Source organism: Suillus clintonianus, assembly GCF_016758775.1.
Source record: "Suillus clintonianus strain FC179 chromosome Unknown DEU56scaffold_4, whole genome shotgun sequence".
Lineage (NCBI taxonomy): Eukaryota > Fungi > Basidiomycota > Agaricomycetes > Boletales > Suillaceae > Suillus > Suillus clintonianus.
In genome coordinates, this window is record NW_024539228.1 from 372,527 (window position 1) to 396,226 (window position 23,700).

Genomic DNA, 23,700 nt, shown 5'->3' on the forward strand with positions numbered 1-23,700 from the left:
TTTCGCATGCATGCGAGGACGTCGAGGCCTTGAGGCTCATCCTCCACCGCGAACTACTCCATCTAAAAGGGGCGATATTACATAAAGTCACGTAATTAGACTCCGTGGCGTTTGAGAATCTACGTGGCCGCAGTGGGTACTTGGTACTTCTGATCCTGATACACGCACTCAACCCATCTTGACTTGTTTCTGATATCGCGACATCCGTCAGTATCAAGTATCATCTCCTCTGTCCAGCTGTGCTCATCGTTTCGTTTGTGATCAGAATCGTCATCGACCACTATTCGAAGCTAGGAGCCCAATTCATAATGTTAATGTCTATGGTGTCCCATCTGCTTTGGTGAAGATCTCCATCGACTGATCATGGCCATAAATACACTTACTATGCTTCCATTCCAGTGCGTGGTTCGCGTTCTTGCTGCCAAGCTATTCTACATACAAGGCGCTCTCCTCCCCTTTATCCGGTGAACTCCAGAGCCTTTCAATGTATTGGGCTGTCGTCGGAGCTTTTATTGCGATCGAGTCGACCATAGGTCCATTCGTATCATGGTTAGTTTTCACGTACTTCATCTCGTCGCAACATTATTCACCCCTATCTCGTGCGTAAGGCTGCCATTTTACTGGGAGGCACGAACCCTCTTCTTGCTCTACCTATCACTCCCCCAAATTCAGGTCCGTAATCGTCGCCTGCCTTCCTCACATAGGTTTTCACAGACAGACAGGGTTCGACATACATCTACAAAACCTACCTTGAACCCTTCTGTTCCAAGAATGAGGCAGAGTTGGATTCCAGCATTGATTCTGCTCAGAGCAACGTCCTTGGTTTCCTTCAGTCGCGCATTTCTATGCTCATTGACCTCTTGTGGACCATTTTGAACAAAACTCCTATCGCCGGACAACCTCAAGCTGCGGGGGAGGGCAAGCCTGGGCAACAGCCCTACTCCCTCGAATCAGTGAAGGGGCTTTGGACTTCTTATGGTCCTGCCATTTTAGGAGGATTATCAAAGTCTGTCACAAAATCTGGTCCCTCTGCCGATACTGCTGTGAAGCAGGCTCCATATGCCAGCGGTGCCGAGGTCAATCAAAATGGCGGGCAGGATCGGAAGCCTGTAGAACCAGTCCTCTAAGGCACGCTTACTTAAAGTTGATTTTGCTAAGGTATTTTCGGTCTTAAATGAAACACGGATTTTATTTTTTATTTTTTTGTCTTATCATTTTAACCAGAGAATGGGTGTTATGTATATATAAGGTAGACGTGCGTACTATACAATGTGCGTCCAATGAGAGGTTCGTGATTAGTACTGCAAAATAAGTTATGATCCAAGCCGGTGACGCCTGAAGGACGTCTCAACGTCGGCGCTAGTGTATTCCAGTGAGACACCACTATCCGCATAACATTGCGAGATCCGCTTGTTGAAGTTCTGTGTCATTCTTTGTAGCTCCTCTTCGCAAGCTTTCCACACGCCGACCATGACCGTGCCAGGAGCAATGCCGCTGCTTTCTTCCTTCGTCGCCTTCTCTTCAGCTTCAGTGAAGTGCTTCTCAACGCGCTTGAACAAGGCGTCAATATGCTTGCGGATGTCTTTGCCATCGAACTCCTTGACAACTTTCTTCAGGGAAGATCTGTTGTAGTTGTTGTTCTTTGAGACTTCCGTCGGGGCAGTAGTCGTGAGCAGCCGTTCGATACCGTCGAAATAGTCCTGTGTAGAAGGCAAACATCAGAAAAGTGGTGATGAATGAGCAAACGGCGTACGATGATCTTTGCAAAAGGCCGTCTGAGGACAATCTTGAGGTAGGCATTTAGATTTTCATTGTAGATCGCCTCCGCTTGTTTCGAGAACCCAGAAACTGAGCCGACATCCAACTGGGACATTTCCGCAACGAAGTAGTGCATATTCTCTATAAGCCAACGTTTAATAAACGATCAGAAGTGTGACAGCTCCCTTACCGACTAGCAACACGTGATAATTGAGCTGACCCTTGTCTTCGTCATCACCGTCTAGGGTAGCCATGTGCTTGAGACATTCGAACATGCTGTGTACGATCTTTTCATAAGCGAGATCAACGTTGGCCCTGATCTCCAAACCATCCGCGCCAATTAGTTGCTGTTCGATGCGACTGACGTAGATCGGGAAGTATTTCACAAAATGAGCGACCCCTTTTCGTTTCTTGCTCGTGAGCTTAGTTTCCTCGATCATCTTGATTTGTTGATTCTGCAAACTTGTCGTGAGCAGCAGCAATCTAATAACAGAGACGAAGGCTTACGATATGGCGATCGAAGGATCCCTTGAGCCTAGTGTGATGCTTTTCCAGCATTTGCAGAAAAAATGCATTGTCACGCTCATCCGCATCCGCTACAAAACGCTCCAAGCAGACTATGACTCCTACCACCTGCCTATCGGCGGAGTGAACAAAGCTTCTCCATGGGAAAATCATGCAACACGTACAATGTATCTTTGGCAATGGCGGAATCAATCCATTGCTTCAGCTCGGCAGGTAGAAAGCCAAAAATTAAGTCCATGGCACCGCGTACGAGCTTCATAGTTGCTTGGCTCAAGCCTGCACTTCGTGCAGCTTGTCGCCTGAAGTAATTGTCCAGCCCAGCGTAATCAGCAAACGTAAGACCAGCATCGTTGATTTGCAGGAAATCTGCAATGAAGTCTCCTTCCCGGTAGATTTGAGGGGCGATTTGCTCCAAAATAAGACCCAGGGCCTGATACTGTTATGAGTCAAGACTAGCCCGAATGAAATATAAGCAGACCTCTGGTGCACGGTACTCCTCATCCGTCCGCCTTTCCCTGTCTTTATTTCGATCCTTTCGTCCCTCGATAGGCGAACGGACTATGGTTCCAGCGCGACGAATCGATGCCTTTTGACTATTTTCGTTGGTCGACCCAAAGTCTATCTCAACATGAGCCCAACGTTTGCTTAAAAGGATTGATCACAAACTCTGGTCAGCATCTTCGTCTGGGATCCTCTTCAGCAATCCCGAGTAAATCGAGAGTAAGCTCCCCATTTGTTTTTTGTGAAGTTCACTGGTGGCTGAGAAGTATGCCTTGAGACAAATCCGTTAACAAGAGTGAGTACTAGGCACTGAAACTCCCTTACTCCACAGAACCTCGAATATATATTCTCGTCCATCTCCTTCAGGTAGAGAAGTAGTCCTGCATACCGACCGAGGTATGCCTCCATGCCTTGATGATTCTTGATAGCCGGTCGTCCTCGACCAGGCTTGGTAATCCCATTATTTCCATCAAGAATAATCTCCGCCTACATGCGAAATATAAGTGTGACGTCATAACCACAAACAAACAATTCACCTGCGCGACAGACATGATGGATAGATAGTCATAGATACGCTTGCAGAACAGTGCATTGTGTGTCCTGTATTCGTCTAATCGCTCCATGGTAGCGGCCATGTCTACGAACAATGAATTTGTGGGAAGAAACGCCAAAACATACAAACATACCGGTGTCGTGACCAGCTTGGAGAGCTTTATAAAGCTCTGTGGCCGCTGCTTCCAATTTCTGTATCCCAGATGCCTTTTCGAGGGATTCCTGAGTGAGCGCCACCAGTGCTTCACGGTCTACTTGGACGGTTTGCTGTCTTGGCATCAGTATGACGTGTGGTGGCAGATTCTGAAGAACGTACAAGAAGATTCTCGAGCTCGCCCAGCAAAGCGCGTTGATTCTGTGTCTGAACCTGTAAGCCGCGTTGCTGAGATTGTATGAACGAGATATCGTCCCCGACAGCCTGCGGTCAGATGTTTTAGTGCGCAATACAGCCGGTTTGATGACAAGGTCTAACGTTCAAATGAATCTTGTATGACGAAATCAAGCTGTCCATAGCGTCGACTTCAGTAATAGCTTCATCCAGGAAATTCATGACCAGAGCCACGCGATCATCGGACTCCAGGAAGGAGTGTACATTGGCCTGGAACGCAAGTTAGTGGTTCAACAACATGAGGATTCTCAGGTGCCTGATTCACCTTCTCGAGGGCTATCAACTCGTCCAACAGACGGGCCTCAACCAAGTCTGCGGCCCCCTTTGCATTCTTTTTCCCAAAAAAGTCATCGCCGGCCCACTCAAATCCCTCTAGCATCTCCTCTACACTCGCCATTGTAGCCTGTGAGGTCTCTTCTTCACTTGCACCCCCATCCTCCGTGTAATCTCCCGCTACAAGCCTGTCCAAAGCAGCTTGATTAAGAGGGTCAAAGAATGATACCCGATTGTTGTGCTCCCGGCGAGGTTGCGGAGGATCTTGGGTAGGTGTGGATTTGGTTGGGGGCGGCCTCTGAGATCGAACAGAGACCGGGGACTCTGATCGAGGAAACTGGGCAATGGTCGGAGTGGCTGAAAGTGGACTCGACGCGTGGACAAATTCAGCGGAGGGGCGAGATGCAGCAAAAGGGTAAATGTCTTTGGTGGTGCGTAGAGGTGGCGTAACGATAGGTGCACGGGTCGGTACAAGGTTTGCTGGCAAACCATTCAACGAGGGGTTTTGTGGTGGCGTCGCATTGGATGGACGGCGAACAACTCGTGGTCGAAGTGAACTTGGTAGACCGGATGGAGTGGTTTGCGGTTGTCCTTGTAGCTGAGAGGCTGGTATTGGGGAAGGGGGTCGGATCGCGCCCAAGCCGGGTTTGTTCTGGGGTATATTGCTAATACTAGAACCTGCGGGAGAAGCAGCACGGGATGGAGGTTTCATAACGTGAGAGCGAGTGGGGGGCTCCGTACGCATGCCTGTCTGTGGTGTCCCCGGTCGCGAAGTCGCAACCTGTCGCCTTGCTGGCCCAGAAGTTGCATTCAAGTCATTTTGCGATGCTTGAGTCATTAGAGTATCCGAGGATTCAGAGAATCCATTGACTGATAACAAGAGTCAATAGTGACCGTGGGTGAGGACCCAGTTATTCTTACCTGGGCCTGGCTCATTTTGTTGCACTCCGACGAGATGGAGTGTACCGGTACCATTTGTGACGAAGTAAAACAGCTTTACTGCCGCGGAAATGAAATTTGCTTGATCTAGATGGTTTTCTGTCTGCCATTTATATGTACGAGCCAGTGTGACATTGAAGGATGCTGGCTGCGCAATGGTCAGCTTTGTGATTACGCTTATCCTATGGATACACGTACATTCGAAACCTCTATACCACGCAACTCGGAAAGTGACCACGTCTTCCCTACGGAGAATGAGCCGTTTGTGTTAAGCTTTGACTTGTGAAGGAAACCAGTTCCATCGCTACCCTCTGAAGAACTGTGTGAGCAATCCAGAAGACGGATGATGATGACATACGTGACAACAAGATATAACGAGGCTTTTTTCCGGATTCTTCTCCTGCATCCTCCCATATTTTTATGTGTCCAACGTATGTCTCTTGAATGTCAGCACCTGCGTTGCGCTTATCAAAGACTGATGCGATTATGCGTTGCTTGGTGTGATCATGATCGGACATGTTGTCAAAGCTTTCGCGGTGACTGTCAGGCGTCTTCAGACGCGCACAGGCTACCCGAACCTGGTTGCTGAGTACTGCTTAATTCTTAATTGATGATTGGGGAAAGCGGTTGTTTGGTCTTGTTGACCAAAGGCTTCAATAAATCCAAAAAAGGACCACACATAAGAGAGTCAAGAAGGCGAGTTCCGGCTACCGACCACCCTTTGCTATCGACTTCAGTCAACGTCTGGTCGCTATAGACTTAGCCATATAGGCATCTGTCATAAAATCAGTAGTCATTCCTTTCTCAATCATTAACGATCTTCTCCCTGAAACAATATCTGGTTTGGACCATTCCCCACAGAGGCACTACAATAAAGAAGGTTTGTCTTACCTGCACCGACCACAAGTGGATCAAGCGTCGGTATTTATTTCAGGCATGTATCTCTTTATCTCCCTCACTCAGACAACCCTTGTATCGCATACACTACTCTAACAACTTACTGATGAACACATCAAACACAGGCTCGTCTACGACAGCACTCTCAAACTCACCCACTCTGTCTTACCGTGACGCTCTTTCCTCCTTTGATGGTCAGGAAGATGGATCTGCAGTGGATAGCCCCGTCTCGTCATCTTCATCCCGGGAACACTCTCTAGATGTCTCAGCAGATAGCATGGATGTAGAGTTTGCGAACCCATCCATGGAGTCCGTCGTACTTTCAGAGGAGTCCGTTCCCCGACGCACTTTAAGGAAGCGTGCCACGACGAGCAAGGGGTCATCATTACGTTTCAAACCCGCTTCAGTTTCTGCTATCACAGCACGTCATGGGACTTCTTCCGAAGACAATCTCAAGAAGAAGGCATATAAACAAGCATTTTTGCAATCCGCCGCCCGTGCTCAGAGCGAGAGAGAAACCAGAGTGCGAGAGCTGAAGAAACGCGCGCTGGCAATCCCATCTACAGGAAAGACTCCCGCAACATCACGCCAACGCCTCGTAATGCAGATGGTTTATGATGAGATCACCCCGTACCCTGATGAAGCTTGGGTATCTCAACTGGGAGTCATCATAAGCAGGTTCGTTGTCAGTTGCTCATCGTCGTTGTTTTGCCTAATCTTGCCATTCGTAGGGAATATCACCAAGTTAAGAATTGGTTCTCCAACCAACGGCAGAAAGATGCTAGGGACTCACGGCAGCACACACCTCAGCCTGCTGCTCCTGCCAGTCTCGAAGCATCTTTATGCAAGATCACATGCGACGGACGCGATTTGCGCCTGCGCACTGCCGCACTCCATTCATGCAAGGCAGAAGATTGGTCCGACACCTTCTTTGATGAGGTGGTCATGATTTACAATTTCCGTCTTCTTGCAAAGCATAGTCAGGAAGAGGCAAGGGCAGCTTTCGGTGAATCTGAGCCTGACGTGGCTTTACCCTCATAGCCAACCTCTGTCTATCATCTTTCATCTCATATCATCCCGCATCCTCACTGTATGTAGCTGTAGTACCCTCAAACGCTTTCTGTACATTCTAATCGTGGGTATACGTACCTGTTATAATATGGTCACCGTTAATGATAATCAATAACCAATCATGCACATGAGATAGCTACGAACGCCACATACAAGTACTGTTACTGCATGCGTTAGGTATCTGAATGATTGCTTAGCAAGGGCCGATAGTGTGAACTTTGCTGCCTCCACTGGGTAAATAATCCCCTGCGAATACCATCGCCTGATGTCCCCTTTACTTCTCCCGCTCGTAACACCTCGTATTTCTTCCCTCTCCAAACCACCTCATTACCAAGCATAGCTAAGAACCAGATTGGCAATGCTAGAAGTTCACGCAGGCACCATGCACTGATGAACCACCATCGTCTGTCTGCCGGAAGAGGATGACCAGCAAGTGACTCGTAAACATCTAAATCCACCCAGAGCCAAGCTGAATGGTGAATTACAAGAAAAAGCCACATGGGAATGCCGAAAAGATACCGCAAGCTTGCAGCAGCAATAGAGCTGGCGATGAGATTTTCCGTAAAGGGCTCCAAAATGGTTGCCGCAAGAACCATGTGTTTGCGCACACGAATCCAGCGCACACGCCTCCACACGTAGTCCGATAGAGACATTTTCCCAATTGCATTATGCGCCACGTCGCAGGATAAATCGTGGCGGAGATCCAGCTCGTGCCACAGAGCACTGGCAATCATGTTATCTTCAGCCAAGAATTTTCCGAACGCAGCAAGGCCTCGGGGGTAATCCTGATCATCGTCTGACTCCGTATGTGCTCGAGGCTTCAGCGAACCGTTTACCCGCTCTAGATCAGAACGCCGGTAGAGATTTGATTTCCCAACCACGCAAGATTCGACAGATACCGTGTTGATTGCGAGATACATCTTCGCATGATTGGTGTTGAGGAATGCCTCTTCAATTCTAGAACCAAGAAACCCTTCTGGAGCAGACACGAATGGAACGTGATGGACGAGCGCAACGCGTCGCTTGGGAGGCCTTGTGTACGTGGATGATTCGAGTAGGTCAACGGAGCGCGCAAGTGTCCCAGGGGCAACCGAAACACCTGAGTCGATGACCCAGAGAATGTCGTGTATAGCTTCGCGGTATGAACGAACGAGGTTGTTTACTTTTGGATTAACCCCAACCACCTCTTCTCCTGGATTGCTTTCTTCAGCTGAATCATCAACATTGCTCACTATAAACTTACCTATTATTAGCCTGGCAGAAACGCTGGGGTATTTAGAAATGAGGTCTCTCGCAACCGGAAGAGCTTGGTCTTGCTCATCAGCAACAGACAATATGATTTCGAAATTGGGATATTCTTGCGTGAACGTAGACTCGAGGTTCTCGTATAAGTTGGAATCAAGACCTTTCAGCGGTCGCAGAATAGATACACCAGGAACAGAATTTGGTGGCGCCATTGCAAGTGGAGACCGTGGTCGCATGCGGTACCTTCTTCGACTGGTGTGTACAGTAAGCGAGGGCTAGCGCCCAACTTGAAGTAGCACAATTGCTCACCCTGTTCTGCATCCCAGGAGACCGATACTCCATAAACCCACATACCACACGAGCCCGATGATAGCAAAGATAAAAGGAAATGACGAGGGACTCTGTTCAGGCTCTCGATGGGAGAGCATCGGTGCCTATTGGTATGGCACCAAGTATGTGGACTGCCGCGACTTGCACACCGTGTTGCATGATTACGGAACCAAACATGTTCTATATTTGTTTCATATGGAAACTTGCGAAGCTCCAACTTTGTAGTTGACTGTCATCTCCTTACTATGCAACCTGAAGCTCATCTAGGCCAAATAGCTGAACGGTATTCTTGTACACCTTTTCTGTTACCTTCTCAAACGGGACCCCTTCATTGAGCTTGTGTATGACCCATGCAACGCCTCCGATCGCACTGGGCTCGTTTCTCCCTTTCACTGGCTTCCCCATCATGAATGAAGGCAATTTAGTGCCGGAAGGGAAATACTTTGACTTCAATGACGCCGGGAGCGTATCTAGCAAAGTCTTTGACGCATGTGTTGAGGTCATGGAGCACCAAGGAGCATCTGATATCAAATGATTTTTCAGTTCCCTTCACGACTGCAATGTCATCGAAATTTGACCTGTCTCGAGTAAGAGCTTGTCCGGTCGAATTGCCTTTGCAGCTAGGAGGTTTTGCTCGGTTTTGAGGGAGCACCCATTGACGCTGATGTGATGTTATTAGTGCCGAAATTCAATGCTGACCCTCTGAAACCATACCTTATGTGGAAGCCCATGTCCATCTGCGCGTCAGAGTCAGCGCAATTCGAAGAAAAATGGACTGTGAGCGCACAAGTTCGACGACCTCTTCAACTGACCCTGTGAAACTGTGAACAACCCCCTTTCTCTCTCCATCCTCCCCGAAACCTTCGTCACGAAGGATGTTCACAAAGTCTTTGTGTGCTGCACGGCAGTGAAGGAACAGCGGCAACTTGTACTTTTTGGCGAGAAATAACTGTGAGCCTGGATCGATGCAAAAGTACATCCCAGCACACAACAGTTAGCTCGATACAAGGGGTCCGATGTTCGTCACATACGGAAGTGTCGTCGTTGTACATCTTCCGGTGCAAAGTGCGTGCGATCGTAATCTGATGATCTATCAGTGATTACACACAGACATCATACAATATCTAGACACACCCAAGCCACACTCGCCAATAGCGACAACCCTGCCTTGACCGTGGAGGTTGGCACTTATTAAACTGTCCAGCGCCTGAAGGTAGGCTTCTGGGCCGCCTGGGTACTCATCAAATTCCTTTGAGCGGGTCGGATGGCACCCCACCGTCGCAAAAAAGCCTTGTAAAATAAGCAGCGCATGATGTTATTAGGGCGCAAATACATGGAGATGACAGTGCGAACCATGTTGAGCAGCAAGAGACAGCGCAGTCTTTGATTCTCGAAGGCTTCCGCCTGTGATTATCATGGATTGAACGCCAGCTAACCGGGACCTGTCCAGTACTGCTTCAAAGTCGTCTGCAAATGACTGTTAGCATGGTGCAGAAAGCACTGAATGGCACGATAGACCTTCGTGTCTTTTTTTGCCATGGTGAATGCCATGAAATACAACATCGGTGAGATTAACTGTTGAACAACAATATTGTCGTAACGCCGCGATGTGCACCACCATAATCCATGGTTCCTGTGACACTCACCTCCGATGTCTATGATGATTAGCTAGATCAATACGACCAATAGATCAAAAAGTTTAATTCCTATCTCACCTATGAATCTGAAAGTCCCCGATAACTCAGCGGGCACTGGCTTTGACGTTATAACGGTAACAGGCATGTCTATGTGGGGTATAGCGTCACAGCGCTGAGCGAACTGCCAGTGGCGGGAATAGTATGGTATAAGGATATAGATACCACCGTAGATCCTGTAGAGGTACCGAGGAGACCCCTGAGTCAACCCTGAGTGTCGAGTCACACAGAGGCCGGAGCCTTAAGCTTAAGGCTCGAATTGAATTGGGTCTGAAGCAATTCAGCTGGTAAAATGGAACGACAGTACTATCTTCATTCGTCTATAGTGAGACTCATTCAGCTCTCCGGAAGTGCAAGAATAATAACTATGCATCGGTTCTACTACTTGCAATGGCCGCCTTTCGAGCTGTGCCGCCGAACATGTCCCGAACCATACCCAAGAAAATGGCCTTTATCGCTACACGACTCTCCCAGAGAGGTAGGATTGATGTAATGCAAGCAGCCACGAAGAGCCACATGACACAGATGATAATCCAACCTCTGAAAAAGTTCAGAGAGAACACGTAGTGTGACAGGAACATTGGTATCGGTATAAGCTACAATCAAGTAAATAACCGAGCGTCAACAAATAATTTGCACTCACGAAAAGTACGATGAATGTCAGCGTCAACGCTGTCCAAGTAGCAACCCTGAGTGATTTCTGAAGCGCGGCATATTCTTCGGCGGGGATATCAATCGTTATGTCGTCTTTGGCCGATGCTACATCTACCGTGGCACCCTCTTGTTTCTCTTTCTCGTCAGGTGTGTCGGAGCCAGAGGCAGAGTCTGGCAAGGTCGCCTGTTTTCGATCCATCTCTCTTGCTCGGGGATTGATTCTTTTAGTGGCAGACCAATCGAATTCATTGTCGGGCTTTATGAGAGTGACCACGGCGGAAATGATAGCGCCTGAGCAGCAAGCGCCCAAATTTCCAGCGAGGTTGGGGTACATTTGTCCTTGTTCTTTGTCAGCGTAGAGCATGGTGTTTGCAGTGGATACGCGCTTACCTGTGCTTGCGATGGTCAATTCACCGTAATACGTTTTTGCAACTGCCAGCCAGGCGATTATGCCAACCACTACTCCTCCCAATGCACCACTGATGGCAGCTTCTTTGGTTTGCTGGCGCCATACCACACTAAAGATGACTGGGCCAACAGCGCCGGTGAACAAAGTTCCCGAGAACAAGAATAACCAGTTCAAAGATATTCCTATTCCGATCCACAACGAGGCAACACATGACATCACCAGAGCCCACACCGCGACCATGATGTGAGATACACGCATAAGACTCTCTGGTGATGCCTAGATGTACCACCATCAGTGTTCTTTCTTGATAGCGATCAACTTCCACGTACATCAGGCTTGAAGTGGATCTGATACAGATCAAATGTAAGAATAGACGATGTCGCGATCATCTCAGAAGATGCAGCTGAGGTCACTGCCATGAAAAGCAGTATCAACTACATTTGCAGCTGTCAGTCATTTGTCAGTGAATGGGAAATATGGCTCACCATGGCTGCTGCACCACCACTGCCCAATAGTGTCACTACACCAGCAGGGGCAGCTAGGCCAGCATTAATATCCGCCACTGTGAGCCCACCAGGATATGGGAAGCTGGGATCTAAAATGTCATCAGATACCTACAATTTTGTATATACTTAAACTCACTGTTAGCGAGCGCGACAGCGGCAAGACCCATGATAGAGGAGAACGTAAGAGGTACGGCGAACCAGGCAATGCCGCCCATAATATAAGCTCGGACAGCAGTCTTTGCTTCTGATGCGATTGCACGTTGCCAGTAGCCCTGTTTATGATATCAGCAAGTATCTACTTTTACGATACTAAACAACGAGCCTGGTCCAGCATGACAGTACCAAATCCACCTGTGATTTGAATGATCATAAATGTAAGTCCATCTCAAAAAAGAAGGTTCAGTAAATATCTATGAAGGGTGAGAGAGATGGCTCACAGTTGGACTTCAAGGTTAAGTATGAGCCATCTTGGTTCCCGGCCACAGGTCGTTCAATGCTTGCTTGTTGTAGCAAGTTGTACATTCCCTCAAAACCGCCGATGAGGTCCGCTTTCGTGTATGTCCAGAAGAAGAAGTAAAATATGAGGATCATCAAGATGAGTGTATGCGAGTAATCGCCTGCGAAAAAACCTGAATCAGCGGGTAAACTCAAGGGAAATGATCGATCACCGACATAGGAACGTAGCGCGAAGACCCCCAAGGATGACATAGATACAGACTCCAAGCGGAATGAGGAAGTTGGCGGCGTAAATGTTCATCCCAGTGAAGGCATTGACTACTGCACTGCCACCAAGCAGTAGCATACTCGAGACAATAAGATTGACTACCAGTCCAAAAGTCGCGAACATGAAGTGCGCTGTATTACCGTAACGAGCGTGAACAATCTCGAGGAAGGTGTGACAGTATGGCGCGATCTGTTTGACCCGCACGGCGAGAATTGCCATAACGAATATTTGGATCGTAGCACCTGCTGCATAATAATAGCCAGCACATAAACCATATTCGTAAGTCACTGTGGAGCTTTGCAAAAGGGTAGCCGCCCAGGTCCATGCGGACACGATGCCAGACGCAATAAGACCGGGTTTGACGCTACGTGATGCCGTATTAAACTCCTCTGAAGTGGAAATCTTGTAGGTCGTATATCGGTTTTGAAGGGTCGATAAACCCATCATGATGATAGCGAATACAAAACCGATACCGAGCACAACACCATACCCTGTGCCTTGCGACAGGACTTCAGCACCTGTGGTTGACGACATTGCCATGACAGACGGGACGATAGTGATGTATGAAGAAGTTCAGACTTTAAAGGCAGCTGCCTAGCGTGTAAGCCCAGTAGAAGCACAGCCGTAATCGTAATTTGCCTATCAAGTTTGCAAAGATAAGCATGGGAGATCCAAGCAGGCACTCGGGCCAGTCTTCTCCCTGCATATAACGCAAACCGCGGATATCTTTAGAGCCCAACAAGCGCTGAAGACGATCGCAAGATTCCGCAATGTGGCACATGAAGAAGGCCGCCATCGATAACTGGATAAGGTCAGCGTATGCGCAGACAGGTCGCCCGAGTCGCAAGAACTCGGTGAAACGAAGCTGGAGGACTTCCTTTTCAAAGCTATCCAGGTATACATCGAGCGTGATTCAATCGTACAGATGCCAAGCCGGCAGTCAACGTCTTGTCTGTCATATGTGGGAGGAATCGTGTGCAACGGGATGGGGTATGCCTTGAAGACGCCCCGCTCCGTCCTCAGCGTCCTTGTTTAATCAAGGTCTAGAGCCGATGGTCGTTGTGCGGCAGAACGAGCGCGTGATCTTGAGACGTGTGGAAAGCCGACCGAACGCAAAGTGGAGTGATAAGAGAATTGTATACTTAGGTTGCATGCAGGACCAACGAACTTTGGTGGAATGATGAGTGTAGCTCCATGAGAAGACACATATGACATATGCTTGACATTTGCATATGCTCATGCCAGCCAATCAGTGCCAGCTGGCACGGATGCTTTTCCGGGAATTAACTTCCGGCTTGTGAATTGGTTCCGGCTTTCGGCAAAGCTCCCAAGTACTTGCTGGTTGTAATATCTGCTTTGCTGTTTAGGAGAGCCTCTTCTGCTTACCATGGCTCTGCAACGTCTACGACAGCTTTCTTCGCATCTTACGGGTGCCTCAGCTACAGGCTTGACTGCATTGGAACAGAAACATCCAGATGATGTGGTCATAACAATGGCCATCCGCTCTCCGTTGACCAAATCGAGGAAGGGTGCTTTGAAAGACACGTTGTGAGTGGTCGATCCTGTCCCTGGAGATGTCATTCATGTCAGACTACTTGGGTAGGACGGATGAGCTTTTATTGGAAATGTTCAAGGTACATTCAGAATGATTCATTACACACCTTAATTGTCACTGAGCAGACCTTTAGCATGTAATAGCTCAGTCTCATGTCGATCCGAGTGCTGTTGGCGACATCTGCGTAGGCACAGTGCTCACCCCTGACCCAGTTTATCATGCCAGAGAAGCGGCGCTGGCAGCAGGTTTCCCGGAATCCGTACCAATTCAAGTTGTCAACCGCTTTTGCTCCTCCGGTCTCATGGCAGCAACTGTCATCTCAAATCAAATCCGCTCTGGCCAGATTGAGATTGGACTTGCTGTCGGTGCTGAGTCCATGTCCCAAAAGTATGTCAAGAATTCAAGTTTATCTTACGAGGCTCAACTTTGCAAGCCCTGACAAAGGTGCTCCTCCTCAGTCCGAGGCTCTTGGAGTAAATACTGCTGCTAAGGACTGTCTTAATCCCATGGGTTGGACCAGCGAGAATGTTGCTCAAGATTTTGACATCTCGCGGGAGATCATGGACGAATTCTCGGCGAAATCATATCAACGGGCTGAACACGCTGAGAAAGCTGGTTACTTTGCAAAGGAGATCGTTCCATTCACTGTTTACGAGAAAGATCCTGCTAGTGGTGAACGGAGGATGGTTGTAGTTACAAAGGACGATGGCATCCGTTATGGCACGACGAAAGAGAATCTTTTGAAGATTCGGGCAGCATTCCCTCAGTGGGGCAAATCACGCACGACGGGTGGGAACGCAAGCCAAATCACTGATGGTGCAGCAGCAATTATGATGATGACTCGGCGAAAGGCGGAGGAGCTTGGGCTTGAAATTCTAGGCAAGCATATCACTACCGCTGTTGCAGGTGAGGGGAATTTCCAGAATAAACATGTCCTGGCTAAAGCTGTCGGAAGGCTGCCCTCCTCGTGTGATGGGCATTGGCCCTGTGGTTGCCATCCCTATGGCTCTTCAAAACGCCGGGCTGAGCATAGAAGATGTTGACCTGTTTGAAGTGAGTTTGACAACTGGTCAGGGGATGCATGCTCAATTGCGGTACATACAGATTAACGAAGCGTTCGCTTCGCAGTACGTCTACTGCATCCGGGAGCTCGGTCTGAACCCAGAGAAAGTGAACGTTAATGGAGGTGCCATAGCCTTTGGGCATCCATTAGATGAGTACATCCCACATTTTATATTTACTACATCATGTTGATGCAACATGCCTTGATCACGTTGCACTGGAGCGAGACAGATTGTTACAGGATTAAATGAGCTCCAGCGGAGAAAGGGAAAGGCATGGGTGTTCAACCTCGTTCAAGTGATCTACGATTGACAAATTTATGCAGGTGTTGGTCACTTCTATGTGTATTGGGACTGGAATGGGTGCAGCGGCTGTCTTTGTCCGGGAATGAAAAGGAGATAGATATTTTTACCGTTGAGACATGGTATCCATGGATGGCTAATCCGCGTGATGCCGTGTTCTAAATTGGTGGTCCGACGAATATACAAGTGTTCCTGTTCCAATTCTCACCTTCAATACGTTCGCCCGCTTGCTTCTTCGTTTTGCTTGTTTCTTAGTCAACGCCCACCTAAAGTCTCTCCTTTAACACCCTCTTCGGCCTATCTCACAGGCCATTTTGCAACGATGGCCGCAAATTATGATGCATTGGGTAGTCAGGCCAGAAATTCACCTTACGGGTCTGGAGACCCATACTACAACGAGTCGTCAGGTTACATTACACCCCATCGCCCGGTCAAGAAGCCAGTCAGTAAATGGGTCAAGTTCGGCATACCCGTCGCCGTTGTCGTTATTGCTGGCGCAGTTCTGGGTGGCGTTTTGGGCAGTCGCTCAAGTAAGAACGCTTCGACACAGAGCGCGGCGGCAGCTGGCGCCGCTGCCACCTCAGCCATCAGCGCGAAAAATAATGTCGGTCGTTTCGCCACAGCAACAGACAGCCAGTACTTAGTGCCAATATACCCAATGACCGTGAGTCTTGTTTGCTGTCTGCTCGAGATGTTGATTGCTTAAATCCTGTAGACCAACACTGCTGCCTATACTACTCCTACATTCGTCTCTACCAACAACTCTAGTCTTGCCTGGCCGCAAGATCCTTTTCAACCATCCAATCCCAGCCCGACATCAGTTCGTTCCGACAGGCCTCGCCTCATCGCTCCTTCTTACATGTGGGAGTCCCTTCCCAACCTCATTCAAAATGATCCATATCTTTCCGGTTGGAATGACACTATTTTCGGAAATGCAACGCAATACATGGCCCTGTCCCCTGTCGCATATTACTTGGATGGCGGTAATGGTATATTGGATCCTGCTCGTGAGGTCAAACAACGTGTCAAAGCATTCTCTTACGCATACCGCATGACCAATGACACGAAGTGGCTGGACCGCACTTATATCGAGTTGCAGGTATGTTTCCTTGCCTAGTTCGAGGTAGCCTGATGTCCGACGCCCCGCGATTATAGAATGCAGCTGGCAACTTGACTGGTGGTTGGGGTCCTGATAATTCCACAAAATGGAACCCTACTCACTTCCTCGACACTGCTGAGCTCACTGCAGCCTATGCTATCGCTTATGACTGGCTGTATAATGCGTGGACACCCGCTCAAAGAAGCTCGATCATGGCTACCATGATCACGTATGGCCTTAATAACGGGGTCATCGCTTACAGTAACAACGACCCTGCGGCCTACGGCTGGTGGAAGACTAACACAGAGGGCAACTGGAACTGTGTTTGTAATAATGGCCTTACCATGGGTGCGCTTGCTATCCTCGGAGATGACACCACCGGTATCGCTGCACAACTTCTTGCCCTGACCGTCCCCAATGCCCTCCAGAACTGTGCTCTTGCTCCTTCGAGCGACGGCACATGGTCTGAGACAGCCAACTACTGGTACTTCGGTACTACGGGCCATGCCGAGTTGGCGTCTTCGCTGTTAACCGCTACTGGTTCCACATACGACCTTCTGTCCGTCAATCCCGACTTCCAATTGACCGGTCAATACCACATGTATGTGTCCGGCCCCGGTTCCCTCTTCAATTACGGCGATTGTGGTCCAAACAAGTACTCCACCACTGCCAACGCCATGATGTTCTACGGCCAGCAGTACAACATGCCACAATACCAGCTTTTCCAACGTGATCAATTCGACGCTGCTGAGCCATGGAGTATGTTCTGGTACAACCCTGCTGTTACTGGTGCTTTCTGGGATGGTCTAGCTCTCGACCATTTCTTTGATAATAGCACTGATCAATGGGGCTCCATGCGATCCAGTTGGACAGATGAGAACGCTCTTTATGTTGCCGTTAAAGCAGGCACGCTGCAGGGGCACCAGACGCACAACGACCTTGATTGCGGCGACTTTGTCGTTGATGCTCTTGGTGTTCGTTGGTTCGGAGAGCTTGGGTCTGGGGACTACAATTCAGTTGGTTACTTCAGCAATGACGCTCAGGACAGTCAGCGATGGTTGTACTACCGCAAAATGACGGAGGGCCAGAACACCATTTTGGTCAACCAGGCGAACCAAAATGTCCTTGCCGCTCCGACTGTCAGGCACGACACTTCGGGTACGGTTCAAGGATCCAGTACTGTGATGAATGTTCCTGGTGACTCCAGTGCCTACTTCGTTGCGGACCTGACGAGTGCATATTTCAACGTGTACGTTTGATGACGCTTACCTGTGGAACTTGCGCTAATTATGACTCGCAGTACCTCGTTTTCCCGCGGTGTTCACTTGATCAATGGACGCAAGCAGGTGCTCATCCAGGATGAGATCAACGCTTCAGCCTCTGTTATGTGGCGAGCACACACCAACGCAACTATTTCCTTGAGTGCAGATAGCTTGACCGCTACACTCACCATCGGTTCTGCGACCACCACTGTTCAACTGCTCAATCCTCCATCTGGCGCGGTGTTCACCACCATGAATCCTGTTCGGTTCGCTAGTGACCCCACCCCCCCACAAGCTGATCAGACTAATGACGGTGTGACTGTCCTGGTGATCAGTCTGCCTGCTGGCACGTACACGTTGGAAGTGCTCATTAACCCACAATGGCCAGGAATGTCTGCGAGTTCATACATGACCCCGGGCTCTGTGGCTCTGAGCCAGTGGTCGCTGACTAGCCCTTCTTCTTAGTTCACATTTACTTCGGACACTTTCGTTGTTATGCGATGATGGACGTTTGCAAACGAGATTGAGTTTTCTTGGGTTGCCAATTGTTTCACCCTTTAGTACGGAACTTCACTGATTAGCCTACATATCGTGATGTGTTCCCTCCGTTGTGCTTTTGGAGCACGGATAATTTACCATCGAGGACGCGTGTTGTAGTTTATACCATCTACATGAGTTTCAGGAAAATTGCCTGATGAAAGATTTTGGATGAACAACGGTCCACGGAGGCTGACAATATTTCCGTGTCGTTTCCTTGACCACGCTCGTTCTTCTCGACAACACAAGGTTTCACTCCTTTACGGCTAGACAACTGTCTCTTTCGCTTAGACAACGACGCTCTTTTTTCTTCTGTCTTTTCTGCGACGTGAATCTTACCTCACCGAGTGAGTACCTTCTCTTCTAGCGCCGTAACGTGGTTCGCTTTTGTTGACCTGTTTCTCTGATTGCTCCTTGTTCTCAACCACGACGTTGACTGTCCTGTATCGACGGCTGGTCCATCTATTCGTTCATTATCTGATCTCAATCCCCACCATTCTTTTTCGCGGTCCCTAGCCAACGAGGTTTAGTTGGGCCTTCAAACTTTTTCAAACACACCAACGCGCGACAAAATCCAGTGAAGATGGCCAAACCTAGGATTTCTTTCCTTTTCTACATCACACTCGTTCTTTCCTTGGTCATCGCATCGGACGCAAAAGCAGTCGACTACAATCACCAAGTGAGCCACAACCGCTTCCTCAAGAAGCGGGCCCCCCAGATTGGTACACTTCCTGGCACTCCCCAGCCTGTCAACGGAGCAGGGGCTAATCCTACTATAACTTCTGCCGTCGAAACGCAGTCTGCATCAACGGCAACTACAGCTGATAGCACACCCGCATCTTCTGTGTCTTCTGCATCCTCTTCATCCTCTGCCACTTCGGTGAGTTTCATCTAGTCCACCCTTAATATAAGGTACTGAAATTCTGTCGACAGACATCTGCTGGGCTAGTAGGAAGTATAGTCAGTGCAGTTTTACCGACGACGACCTCTTCCTCTTCCTCATCCTCGACATCTTCATCCTCTACCTCCCCAACGAGCACCCAATCAACATCGTCGACACCATCAACTACCCAAAGTCTTCAAACTAGTCCTGGTGCGACTGCTACGCCTGTGCAGACGGGCTCTCAAACCTCCCAATCAGTGGTGTTCATTACCAACACTGCTGCCACAAGTGCAAGTGCCACACCATCTTCCTTGTCGTCTTCTTCTACTGGTATCACGCACACCGCCCTCATCGTCCTCATCGTCATTGCTACAAGTGTCGGTGGTTCTATCATCATTTGGACCATCATTCGCAAGTGGAAGTTTGGCAAATCTTCAAGCTTTGATGACCGCATGCAGCCTATTGACTGGCAGCCGCCCAGTAACAATGACGATGATAATGGTGGTATTCCCGGTCTGAACCGCCGTAACTCCAATGCATCTTCATTCCACTCCGGCTCTGGTCACGCTGGCATTGGTGCAACAGTGCTCAACCCAATTCCTGACCATGATTTCACCGCAGGGCCTGCCAATCTCGCACCTGTTGGCGGTTATGCTGACCTTGCGCGTGGTCCCAGTCCTCAGCCCATGATGCAGGAACTCGCGCGTGGTCCTAGTTTCAACTCGCATCAGTATCAGTCTGACCAGTATGGCGTTCCGCTTCACCATGGCGGGTACGCCACGGGATACTGAGCTAGCCTATTGACGCGGAGAAAAGCTAGATGGTTGCAAGCGGTCCATTCTTCACCATCCCGAGTGGAGTGAAGGCGGAAATCTATTCATTTCCAGCATTACTCACCTTTTTATTCTGTCGTATCAGTCAATACATTCGCTTGCTGGACAAATGCATTCGCCTCATTCCGTTTCCGTTTACGTATACGCGGATTCCTAGACGACAAACATTATGCTTATATTCCTCGCGTCTATACTATTACCCAAGTCATTGCAGTTCCTTTCCCATCTCGTACGTATACCCCCCGTTGCTATTTTTGTGTTCTTGATGTTATGCATTACTGGCCAAGCAGTGCGGTCAGTTTGTTTATATTACTTGCACGGTCGGGTACTGCTTGTCTGAATGAAAGACTGCTGCTATTTGTGCAGGATGATATCACAGAACAATGTACTGTAATCTACACAACGTAGCTTGGGTTAGGTCAATTATCTTGTGTCATTTCCATTCCTCGCCAGAACTTGAACCCTAAAGCTGCAGCAGGAACGAGAATCAAGGACGCGGCACCTGCCCACCACCAGCGCACCACAAACAGATGTAGGGTAGTCCGTGCACGAATAGGACGTGTGGTAGATGAAGTCTTCTGATCTCTATCGTCCAATTTGGTACTTGCGAACAAGGACTCCAGGCCCGTTGGTCGTTCCGGAGCGAAAAAGCGTTGTGGCCTGACCCACGAGCCGTCGTCGTCGTCGTTAAGGATCTTTCTTGGCTTGGCCGGCGATGGAACCGTAGGGGTCCAGTCCATGGCATCTTCATCCTCGTCTTCACCCGCATTGTTTCGAGAGGATGGGTATGTTGAATTGGATGATACGAGAGAAGGAAGGCCAAATATTGGGTTACCGGGGGAGATCACGGGATTCGATGAGAGTGAGAGAGATGCGAGAAGGTCTGGTTCGCTAGCAATTTGCGTGTGAGGTGCGGGTGATGAACGAGGGGAAAGCTCAGGTGTAGGACGCGCAGATGCAACTAGATGCTGGTGACTAGAGGTATCGATTAAGCGAATAGGCGGAGGTTTCTGTACGCGCAGTGCGACAAATGAGGTAGCACAGATCTAAGCGCATGCAGCACATGAACATGAATGAAGAGGGGGTGAAGTTTATACTTACCAGCACTTCGACGATGAGTGATATTAGACAGTAGTAATGTGTTCGTGATGATGCTGGATATCGCGAGAGATGCAAATAGTCCCGCGAAGGCGCGTGCCATGAAAGTGCGAGAAGAATAGATGAGAGCAGTCTGGAGAACCATGCGGTCATTTGCAGAATCTGGTAGCGCGTCAGCAAATCAAACAATGATTGCCATAAGGACTGACAATGTAATTTTTCTTGCCGCGAACGCGAAGATCGCGACCTTGTATTCGTGCCTTCCGGAAGGAGTAGTATGTTGGATCCCAGGCGGTCCAAAATAAACTACAAAGGGTGATAAGAGGAAGAGCCTGTCGCACATGACCTAGTACATCGGGGAAATAGAGTCTCAATACAACTGCGATATGAGAGTCAGATGATGATCACGCCAGATCTGTGAGAATGTGTTGGCGCACCAGATGAGTGAGCAACAACAACTATCGCTAACGTCGTAAACCATAGAAAGCCTCTTAGTCTCCACAGAAACAAATGGGTCTGAAGTTTTTCTCTTTCTCTGCTGGATCCCGGGGCTTGTCTCTGCTTCTCCTTGCCTCTGCTGTCGTTTAGCCATCCGCCCAGTGCCTTAGTCCGCGCCATATGATCCTTCTTCCGGATCTCTTCTTCCACAGCGGGCATGCAGTCTGCACACACGGGAGGATATCGGACATGCAACGATTCACGATATTCTGGAAGTTTCTCCAGACGCTGTGCGTAGTCCGGGTGCTGTTCGTGAGGTTCAGTGTGATAAAACGCGTGTCAAAAAAGGCGGTTCCCACATGTGGTGGCGGTAGGTAGTTTGAGAGAAGGTTGACCAAGAGCATTTGGTTTGTCTGGCATGTATGACAGAACTGGCCGGTTCCGTACATGGATGGCAGACGGTCCTTGCTGGGAGACGCTGCCAACGAATCAGAGCGTGAAGAGTAGCAAGAAGTTTGAAGCTTACCTCTCTTTGCAAATGATTTTGAGTTTAGGGATTCATCGTGCATAGCAGGTTCATCTGACATGATTTCGCCGTTCGCGTCATAGCGGTTCCAACAGTCACAGTGCGGACAGCGGAAAGATCGTGGATCTGGGGGTGCAGGCTTGATGGTGGACCTGCAGAAAAAGCAGATATTGCTGCTAGTGTGACGAAAGAGAGGTGGCATTTGGTTGAAGCCGTATGAGCCTGAACCTGAGGGAGTGCGTTGTGCGGTTGGATGAAATTGGTGTTGTTTATAAACTGACAAGAATGGAAATTTCCTCCTCTTCACTTCCATTGTCAGTTAATGTCTCTGGTGGCCCCAACACACACAACGTCCAGGGGCCATGTGGTCTTGCAGCCTACCTATTTCACGTCTTCACTGTTCGTGGACCCCGCACGTGAAGACATAAGTAACCTTATCCTTGTCTACACCGAGCGATATGCCAGATCTCCCCCTCCTCAGCCTTTTACCCTGTTCAAGGATATCTGGAGCAACCACGGATGGTCATGGTTGCATTTCAAGGTTTTTGATGCCAGATCTCGCGATGCCTTTCTTAAAGTCACTATGCGACTCTTCTCAGGTATGCCCGTGATGCATCGTTTTTCCTAAGCACGCATTCATATTGTATACAGAACGGTTAGCGGAATCCGAGTCTCCTCTTATCAGAGCTGCTGCTCTATTTGGTCTTTACACGTTCTTTGCGACTCAGCCATCATCATCGGCTCCGCCGTTGCATGCTCTCGCTCATCTTCCCGTGACAATCGGTAAGTAGCCCTTGTGTTCTACATAGAGATTGGATAACTCATCGGATCATAGACATGTATCAGTCTCTACTGAAGCTACCCGACGTGCTCGAAACGGATTTCCTGCGCCCTTTAAGACCCCACGTAACATACGTACTTTCCGCCTTACAAAAAGCTCAGTTCTTTCACGTGCTCCCTCCGTCTAATTTGTATCCGCATAGCCCGCGAGAATTACCTAGGGAAAAATTCATTTCAGACATCGCAGATGGGTATGAACAAGTAGCATCTACTACTACAAATGCGCCCAAGAAGAAAGGCCGACCGTCAAAGTATGATAAGGTGAAGAAATCCAAGGACGCTGTCGTTGCGCTGGACAAGTGGCTAGACAAAACTGCATACACACATCAAGCACCTCAGGCTACAGGTGCCGAGGCACCACAGCCTGTCACTACGCATATTCTACTTTCACATCCGCCAAGTACGACACGGAATAATTATCGAGCGAAAAAATCGGAGTTGCTAGAGAAGCTTGAGCCCGATTATCCGTATGTGATGACCGAGGCATTAGGACGAGCAGCTTTGGAACGAGCGAACCAGGGGGTTGTGAGCAGGTTACAAAAAATTGATGAGGAAGCGGCAGCAAAGGGAATGGAGATTGGGGGAGAGGGCGGTGAGCGGACAGGATTACGTCGCGTAGAGAGAGCTGCTGATGAGCTTGGTAAAATTGGGTCACTGGGGGGTCGGGGTGGTCTACTTGGTTTGTTGGAAGGGGCGGGAATTGGTCAGGAACGGTAACAACATGCGCGGGGCCCATGTGCATGGATCAGATAAATTAAAAATATTCAAATCGGCTTCCCACGGGTCGAGATAAATCAAT

The 23,700-nt window shown here is 48.9% G+C and overlaps 11 protein-coding genes across 11 annotated transcripts; 6 read left to right on the forward strand and 5 right to left on the reverse strand.

Moving 5' to 3' along the window:
* Positions 1–83: 83 nt before the first annotated feature.
* Positions 84–1,291, forward strand: DEU56DRAFT_769688 (TB2/DP1, HVA22 family-domain-containing protein). The gene is made up of 4 exons (XM_041351350.1): positions 84–340; positions 400–549; positions 609–672; positions 723–1,291. Exons 1-4 carry the CDS (start codon positions 309–311, stop codon positions 1,125–1,127), a joined length of 651 nt encoding a protein of 216 aa, XP_041214361.1. The 5' UTR covers positions 84–308; the 3' UTR covers positions 1,128–1,291.
* On the reverse strand, positions 1,292–5,553 carry DEU56DRAFT_769692 (exocyst complex component Sec3-domain-containing protein). Its single transcript, XM_041351351.1, has 16 exons — positions 5,295–5,553; positions 5,135–5,247; positions 4,919–5,084; positions 3,990–4,867; positions 3,809–3,934; positions 3,653–3,754; positions 3,471–3,603; positions 3,321–3,421; positions 3,109–3,270; positions 2,950–3,055; positions 2,762–2,901; positions 2,448–2,713; positions 2,266–2,395; positions 1,949–2,213; positions 1,754–1,899; positions 1,292–1,700 (listed from the first exon to the last, which is right to left on the reverse strand). The coding sequence occupies exons 1-16, from the start codon at positions 5,452–5,454 to the stop codon at positions 1,314–1,316; spliced, it is 3,381 nt and encodes a 1,126-aa protein (XP_041214362.1). The 5' UTR covers positions 5,455–5,553; the 3' UTR covers positions 1,292–1,313.
* An 83-nt stretch (positions 5,554–5,636) lies between these two features.
* DEU56DRAFT_769697 (uncharacterized protein) lies at positions 5,637–7,031 on the forward strand. Its single transcript, XM_041351352.1, has 3 exons — positions 5,637–5,870; positions 5,959–6,511; positions 6,565–7,031. Exons 2-3 carry the CDS (start codon positions 6,111–6,113, stop codon positions 6,872–6,874), a joined length of 711 nt encoding a protein of 236 aa, XP_041214363.1. The 5' UTR covers positions 5,637–5,870; positions 5,959–6,110; the 3' UTR covers positions 6,875–7,031.
* On the reverse strand, positions 7,017–8,612 carry DEU56DRAFT_769699 (glycosyltransferase family 21 protein). Its single transcript, XM_041351353.1, has 3 exons — positions 8,459–8,612; positions 8,148–8,401; positions 7,017–8,096 (listed from the first exon to the last, which is right to left on the reverse strand). Exons 1-3 carry the CDS (start codon positions 8,575–8,577, stop codon positions 7,078–7,080), a joined length of 1,392 nt encoding a protein of 463 aa, XP_041214364.1. The 5' UTR covers positions 8,578–8,612; the 3' UTR covers positions 7,017–7,077.
* A 25-nt stretch (positions 8,613–8,637) lies between these two features.
* Positions 8,638–10,420, reverse strand: DEU56DRAFT_769703 (uncharacterized protein). The gene is made up of 10 exons (XM_041351354.1): positions 10,195–10,420; positions 10,126–10,134; positions 9,998–10,054; positions 9,833–9,946; positions 9,614–9,769; positions 9,511–9,561; positions 9,267–9,436; positions 9,194–9,216; positions 9,058–9,140; positions 8,638–9,000 (listed from the first exon to the last, which is right to left on the reverse strand). The coding sequence occupies exons 1-10, from the start codon at positions 10,259–10,261 to the stop codon at positions 8,723–8,725; spliced, it is 1,008 nt and encodes a 335-aa protein (XP_041214365.1). The 5' UTR covers positions 10,262–10,420; the 3' UTR covers positions 8,638–8,722.
* Positions 10,421–10,424: 4 nt separating this feature from the next.
* On the reverse strand, positions 10,425–13,121 carry DEU56DRAFT_374454 (Sodium:solute symporter family-domain-containing protein). The gene is made up of 9 exons (XM_041345917.1): positions 12,415–13,121; positions 12,180–12,359; positions 12,065–12,126; positions 11,879–12,014; positions 11,722–11,831; positions 11,566–11,670; positions 11,218–11,512; positions 10,817–11,166; positions 10,425–10,769 (listed from the first exon to the last, which is right to left on the reverse strand). The coding sequence occupies exons 1-9, from the start codon at positions 13,004–13,006 to the stop codon at positions 10,539–10,541; spliced, it is 2,061 nt and encodes a 686-aa protein (XP_041214366.1). The 5' UTR covers positions 13,007–13,121; the 3' UTR covers positions 10,425–10,538.
* A 657-nt stretch (positions 13,122–13,778) lies between these two features.
* On the forward strand, positions 13,779–15,585 carry DEU56DRAFT_769712 (Thiolase, N-terminal domain-containing protein). The gene is made up of 8 exons (XM_041351355.1): positions 13,779–14,014; positions 14,070–14,100; positions 14,155–14,408; positions 14,455–14,927; positions 14,977–15,074; positions 15,126–15,234; positions 15,295–15,356; positions 15,409–15,585. Exons 1-8 carry the CDS (start codon positions 13,854–13,856, stop codon positions 15,472–15,474), a joined length of 1,254 nt encoding a protein of 417 aa, XP_041214367.1. The 5' UTR covers positions 13,779–13,853; the 3' UTR covers positions 15,475–15,585.
* DEU56DRAFT_877748 (chondroitin AC/alginate lyase) lies at positions 15,586–18,429 on the forward strand. The gene is made up of 4 exons (XM_041356035.1): positions 15,586–16,049; positions 16,101–16,484; positions 16,541–17,733; positions 17,785–18,429. Exons 1-4 carry the CDS (start codon positions 15,708–15,710, stop codon positions 18,209–18,211), a joined length of 2,346 nt encoding a protein of 781 aa, XP_041214368.1. The 5' UTR covers positions 15,586–15,707; the 3' UTR covers positions 18,212–18,429.
* DEU56DRAFT_769717 (uncharacterized protein) lies at positions 18,427–20,386 on the forward strand. Its single transcript, XM_041351356.1, has 3 exons — positions 18,427–18,630; positions 18,800–19,163; positions 19,217–20,386. Exons 2-3 carry the CDS (start codon positions 18,867–18,869, stop codon positions 19,955–19,957), a joined length of 1,038 nt encoding a protein of 345 aa, XP_041214369.1. The 5' UTR covers positions 18,427–18,630; positions 18,800–18,866; the 3' UTR covers positions 19,958–20,386.
* DEU56DRAFT_969840 (Ima1 N-terminal domain-containing protein) lies at positions 20,387–22,340 on the reverse strand. The gene is made up of 6 exons (XM_041359417.1): positions 22,062–22,340; positions 21,895–22,013; positions 21,535–21,841; positions 21,307–21,476; positions 21,101–21,259; positions 20,387–21,045 (listed from the first exon to the last, which is right to left on the reverse strand). The coding sequence occupies exons 1-6, from the start codon at positions 22,261–22,263 to the stop codon at positions 20,419–20,421; spliced, it is 1,584 nt and encodes a 527-aa protein (XP_041214370.1). The 5' UTR covers positions 22,264–22,340; the 3' UTR covers positions 20,387–20,418.
* Positions 22,341–22,383: 43 nt separating this feature from the next.
* Positions 22,384–23,618, forward strand: DEU56DRAFT_751350 (uncharacterized protein; the record flags this gene model as incomplete). The annotated part of the gene is made up of 3 exons (XM_041349571.1): positions 22,384–22,660; positions 22,713–22,844; positions 22,897–23,618. The coding sequence occupies 3 exons, from the start codon at positions 22,384–22,386 to the stop codon at positions 23,616–23,618; spliced, it is 1,131 nt and encodes a 376-aa protein (XP_041214371.1).
* Between the last annotated feature and the right edge of the window lie 82 nt (positions 23,619–23,700).